A 6,000-nucleotide genomic window follows, 5' to 3' on the forward strand; every position below is an offset into this window, starting at 1 on the left:
CTTTTTGCTCTGGTCATAGACGCAGCAGATACTGTATTTCATTGGGCTTGCGGTGCCTTAAGAGGACACAGCAGATGAAGCTTGTAAAATGAAAATGGCAGGATGCACCGAGTTGGCAGTACCTCTGGCTATCCTTGTGTCCCCCTGTGAAATTCTGGTGCAGGGGGAGATTTGCTAAATTGGTGTGAGCAATACTGGGGAAAAATGGCAGGAAAAAGCTGCGGTTGTTTTGGACACATCACATCCCATGTACCAGCTGATATTACAACAGTATACTCAGATTGCTAATGAGGATGGTCAATATTATGAGTACATGTATTGGTGTCAGCAGATGATGAGCATGAAATTGCACAGCCCCCATGCTCTATGTTTGTGCTCACTCAGGGACCATTTTTGCTATTGAAGGCACTAAATTCTATTAGGTTACAAACTGAGATACCGGCGTGAGCCCCGTAATCAATTTAAAGTCATGTCCTCTCAATCTTTTTTTAAACAAGTTGGGCCTCTTCTGGTATCCTCGCTAGTGCCCGTTTCCTGTGCTGCCTTGGTATTTTCTAATGTGGTGTAATCGTTCTTGTGCAGGTATGAGTCTTGCCTTATGCCGGCTGAGAATAAGCCTCTGGAGATGTCTGTATTGAAGAGAGTCAAAGAGCTGCTGGCTGAGGTGGATGCAAGGGCTGCAGCTAAACATATTACCATGGTGGACTGCACGGTACGAAGAAAATACAGAAATAAATACACGCAGCTAACACAGCAAGCTTAAACTTATAAGTTAAACATAAATGCATACTGAGATGCATATTACTGCCAAAGATTTATGTACCAAAATAAACATGCATGTAGCCCAACAGAAATATAAGCATAAAACCATGAACACACTTTCTTCTCCTTTATTTGGCAGGTTGCTAGAATATTAGGTGTAACCCCAGAAATGCAAAGGATGATGGGAGTGTCCTCAGGGCTTGAGTTATTGACTCTACCACATGGACACCAACTGAGACTTGACCTACTGGAGAGGTGCAGATGCTTTTTCTTTTTCTAACATCTTCCTTTATGCATCACTGAGTAACCCTTTCATTAATCCAGCTATTGATTATCTTTTTGATTCCATTCTTATTCGTATTCTGTAAATCATCGCCTTCAATTACTCTGATTTTCTGCTGCGCTCCCCTTGTTCCTCTGCTTCCATAATAAATATTTCTTTCATGAAACAGCATGGGAATGCAGTCAAACTTGTTATAAAGCAAAATGTGAAGCATCACCCTACGCATTACAGCTCCCTTTTGCTCAACTATAAGTCCCATTCTAAAGTTTTTGTAAAATTATTTAGAGTACTTTAAATAATAAATTTCTTCTTCTTCTTTTAAAAGGCTCCTTCAGATTATTCCAACTCACTTCACTCGAGTGATGTGAATTCAGGATGGCTTTAATAGACCTTGACTTGCCTCTGAAATAAGTGTTAAACAAATAAACTTTGTTTCTCAGGTTCTACACCATGTCTATCATGATGGCTGTGGACCTGCTTGGCTGTACAGGAAGCACGGAGGAGAGGGCGGCCCTGCTCCATAAGACCATCCAGTTAGCAGCAGAGTTGAAAAGCAGCCTGGGCAACATGTTTGGTTTTGCTGCTGTGATGAGAGCTCTGGAGCTCCCGCAGGTAAGAGAGTCAGAAGCCACCGTCGTTAGCGTGGAAAATCCGTGAAGGCTAGCGCCAAACGCATTCTAATTTTGTGTCTTACACTCCCTCAGATATCCCGTCTGGAGCAGACATGGGTAACCTTACGCCAAAGACATACAGAGGGAGCTATTCTATACGAGAAGAAACTCAAGCCTTTCATGAAGAATATAAATGACGGCAAAGGTGAGATTTCTGTGGCTGGTTGGTCTTGTACAAAAATTCATTGACAGCACTAAAGTCAAAACTATCCCGTGCTTTCAGAATCCAGTGCTCTGTCCAACACCACCTTCCCTCACATCATTCCCGTCCTGTCTTTACTGGAGCGTGGTATGGCTCTTGGGGATGTACTGGAACCCTGGGAGAGTGCAGAGGTGGGAGTAGATGTAGTCATGTACCACCTAGAGGCAGCTCGCACCATCGCACATCACGGGGAGCTCTACAGAACCAATGCAGAGACGAAATTACAGGGTAAGAGGAACCTATATCCAGTCCAATATTTTATTTATTTTCAGGTTTCTGCAAAACTAATGACATTGTAGCTTTTACTGCAGGATGTAAGTTTTGACTAGTGGGTTATGTTAATTGCAGTCACTCACAGTGGACCTTTCCTTTGTGTTTGTGCTGTAGTTGATTTTTGTAGGATTTTTAAGACTTATGTGACAAATTTGATGGTGCTATAGCCCAGTGGCGTAATAAATATATGCCATAGCCCTTGTTTCCTGTCAGTAATCAGTTGGTTGTTGCCAGCTTGACATGTTGTTACATCTCGATGCGTTGCTATAAATGTGTGTTCAGTGTCACAGCATCACTGTGATGTAATAACCGTGTGTGGTTGCTACCATGCAGACTGTATTGACCTCTTAATATCCCTCCACTGATTCTCAGTTTGAATCAGTTACTGCATTATCGAACAATCTGTCAATAGCTATCAGTTCACATCTGTTTTCCGTTATTCTGCTATTGATCACCGTGACCTCAGCTTGCTCCTTTCATCAACAGTTCTACAGACCAGAGTGGAGATGCTTATTTCATGCTGTAAAACTTAGTTCAGCTTAAACATTTTATGGCCAAAATCCGTCTCTAATCCATTTTACAGGTTAGGGTTTGGGAGTTGTACTTCCTTTTATTAAGCGCTGGGTACATTTACGTTGATTTCCCTGTAGACTTACTGCAATGCGTGGAATGATCATTAAGCGTGGAAAATTCAGCAGCATCGGCAACGGAAGTTATCGGTTGTCAAAGCGCCAGTTTTAGAGCTCTCGGCCTTGTCTCACAGTCTTCACCAGCAAAAAGAACTGGCTCACATGTTTGCAAAGTCTGTCATTTGGTATTAACTGGTCATAAACGGTGGGGACTGGGTGGAACTCTCTTAGGCCATTTTTAAAAAATTGAGTTGTGCTTCTCTGTACAGTTTTTCCATCCATGTTTTATGTAATTAAGTTTTCACATTTTATTTTATTTGTGATTTTATTTATAAATGCAGTTTATATTTTCATTCACAGTTTATTGTTGATGTGGTTGGGTTACATATTTAAGTTTGCAACAGTAAAGTTTGTTAGATGCTTTTTCTATAAGTTACTTCCTCTCCTCTCCAGGAATTCAGGAACGAGCTGAAATACATGACATCTTCCAGACGGAGTTTCAGATGCGTCTGCTGTGGGGCAGCCGTGGCTCTGAGGGCAGCCAATCGGAGCGTTACGAGAAGTTTGACAAGGTCCTCACCGCCCTATCACACAAGCTAGAGCCTCCTGTGCGTCACAGCGAGCTATAGCACCTGCCCAGACAAACCTACAGGGCAGGTGCTTTAGTTTACCGCTCATAGTGGTATGGCCTTGTTTTGCATTGCAAAGGATGGTGTGGGAGTGCTCAGTTTGGACACTGAAAAAGGTGAGAGTGAAAGAAGAGGCAGCTAAAAGAGTATGTGCAGTGAGCAAGAGGAACACGGAAAGGGTCTCGCTGGCAATGTGTTGCACTCACTGTGGATTTAAAAAGAGGTACAGAGTCTCTTCCGTTCCCCTTTGTGGACTTCCTCACTTACTGCTGAAATATTCAAATGAAAAGGGAGAAAAGATAATCTAAGCGGAACAGAAGATGGAGCAGAAGGGTGACCAGTTTTTCTGGTACAACATTTACACTGTGCCAAACTGAGGTGCAGAATTTGGCTTTGCTCCTGTAAAACACGGATACTCAACTGCTGTCTCACACTGTAGCCAAACTTGCATAGCTCATGTAGATGTTTAGTCTGTGCGAATGAGTGAGTGTTTGTCTGCTGGCAAGTGTGTTTGCGTTTCTTCATTTTTGTATGTCATTAAAGTTTCATGTCTGCTTTATTTTTTTTGTCTTATTTATTCATTATGATCAAAGGATATCAAAACATTATGTACATTGCTTCATGAAACTGAAGAGAATCTGTCAGTGCTCATTCTGAGGGAACCCTGCTCATAAAATCTCATGAAATATGTATCATGCAGTCCCACTGAATCCCATTAAAAATGTATCAGGCATGCATTAATAAATGTACCAGAAATGAAACATTCACACAAGTTATGCAGCAACTTCAATATGAGGGTTTTGTGAGTGGTTAAAAACATTAAGAGGTCAAGGCAAGCTCCCCGAGTTGCCTGTTTGACTTAGCCTTCTCATATTTTCTGTCCTGTGCACCAAAATGAGCTAAAACAACATTACAAAAGACAAGAGAAATGTAGCGTTTACATTTTAAATTTAGTGAAATCAATGTCTCAGTTAAGATGTAAACATTAGGGAACATGCTTTAGTTTGAATCTGGCTCCGTTTTGCAAATTTGCTGAAAAAAAAAAGTTTGATGCATGGATCCAGAAAATGTTACGCCAACTAAAATGTTGCTTTAGTAGCAATTTGATAACTTCCGTACAAAAATGTGTCAAAGTCAGGAAATGTAACATTCAGTGCAGATATTTTGTGTCTGTGGAAAATCTTTAAAGATGAATTAATAGTGCCACATTTGTAGTACACCTGAAAAAAAGCGTCTACTGCTTGTATGTTTGAATTTGTGTTTCAGCAATACAGCTAAAAATGACTGAAGAAAGTTTATTTCTTTGGGGTTACATTTTGCTTGACTATCCAGTGTTATGTTTTTGCTTTAACATTTGAAGGGCCTGAGAGGGCTAGCGCTAACTCTCAGAGCTATGCAATCGTTTCAACCAAATGCTGAGAACCCTGGGGAAGAGACTTCCATTGTGGATGTTTAAAAAAAAAAAAAAAAAAAAAAAAAAATTCTTATAACTGAATGGATGAAAGTCAAATCAGAATTCAGTTAAACAGAAATGCTTCTGAAAATTGTCCTTACTGGGATATTCTTAAATAGATGTTCGATTTGCATTTTCTAGTTTGGGATAAGCTGTACAGATCTAGAGTTCGTGAAGGAAGGAGCCATGTGACAGTCCCACTGTGGTCCAACAGGGGGCGTGGTTTAGTCAGCAAAAAAAACAAACAAACCCTGAATCATGAATTGTAACATTGAAGACCTATACGTGAAGAAATGCCACTTTTATTGTGTGTGTGTTTCGAGACCAAGAGTATGCCTACTGGTTTAGGTTTGATTACTGGTAACATTGGTTACAGTGATGTAATATGTTTTTATTTGTCCTCTGTCGAATGCTGTACAGGAAGCTGCTTTGTCAGCATGTCAAGAAATGATTGGGACTGATTTCATTTATTTTCTTTTTTCTTTTTTTTACGTCCTGTACAGTTCACTTTTTTCAAATAAAATTGCTTGTGTCAATGCATTCTGTTTTGTTTGTTTTTTGCTGTGAATATGGCATGTGTAGTTTTATCTGTACGTAACACATTTATATTTTAACAATCGGACTCCTCCTTAAAGGTAATTTTTTGTTTGAGACGTTTCTGTAATCCTCAAATCAGATGAAAAGATAAGAGATACCGTCGTCATTTTTCTTCATCATCAGATACACTGCAAACGCATACAACAACCAGCCACAAAATTAAAACTCCACACGGATGCAACCATCTGCCGCAACTGGGGGATGAGGGGAAGGAAAAAGGAACAAGGAAACTACAAACAAGTACAAATATGGCAGTTGGACTGGTACTTATATGGCACTTTTCTGCTCTCATTGACCACTCAAAAGACTTAACACTACAAACCTCATTCACCCAGTCACACATGCATCCAGACAAGCACTTTAATCTAATATTCACACACACTACACAGATGCAGTGCAGGGTTATTCTCCTGAACTACCACACTGAAATGACTTAATACCAAAGCGCTGATTTGTTTGATTTTTTTCTGTTCAGCTAAGTATGTAGACTTTGAGAACTCC

General features: G+C 40.3%; 1 protein-coding gene across 3 annotated transcripts in view; it reads left to right on the top strand.

Annotated features, from left to right (window-relative positions):
- Window positions 1-5,442, top strand: part of sh2d3ca (SH2 domain containing 3Ca) — a 54,803-nt gene extending 49,361 nt beyond the window's left edge. For all 3 annotated transcript variants that reach the window (XM_085463413.1, XM_085463415.1, XM_085463416.1), the window contains 6 exons: window positions 583-712; window positions 902-1,017; window positions 1,486-1,657; window positions 1,750-1,861; window positions 1,940-2,146; window positions 3,274-5,442. In XM_085463413.1, the coding sequence (XP_085319539.1) occupies window positions 583-712; window positions 902-1,017; window positions 1,486-1,657; window positions 1,750-1,861; window positions 1,940-2,146; window positions 3,274-3,449 (913 nt within the window). In that variant the 3' untranslated portion in view covers window positions 3,450-5,442. The remainder of the gene's footprint in view (window positions 1-582; window positions 713-901; window positions 1,018-1,485; window positions 1,658-1,749; window positions 1,862-1,939; window positions 2,147-3,273) is intronic.
- The last annotated feature ends 558 nt before the right edge of the window (window positions 5,443-6,000 follow it).

The sequence above is a fragment of the Copadichromis virginalis genome, linkage group LG7 (genome assembly GCF_057382275.1).
Source record: "Copadichromis virginalis isolate Kocher_CV1m ecotype Utaka linkage group LG7, C_Virginalis_male_GT1.1, whole genome shotgun sequence".
In the NCBI taxonomy this organism is placed as follows: domain Eukaryota; kingdom Metazoa; phylum Chordata; class Actinopteri; order Cichliformes; family Cichlidae; genus Copadichromis; species Copadichromis virginalis.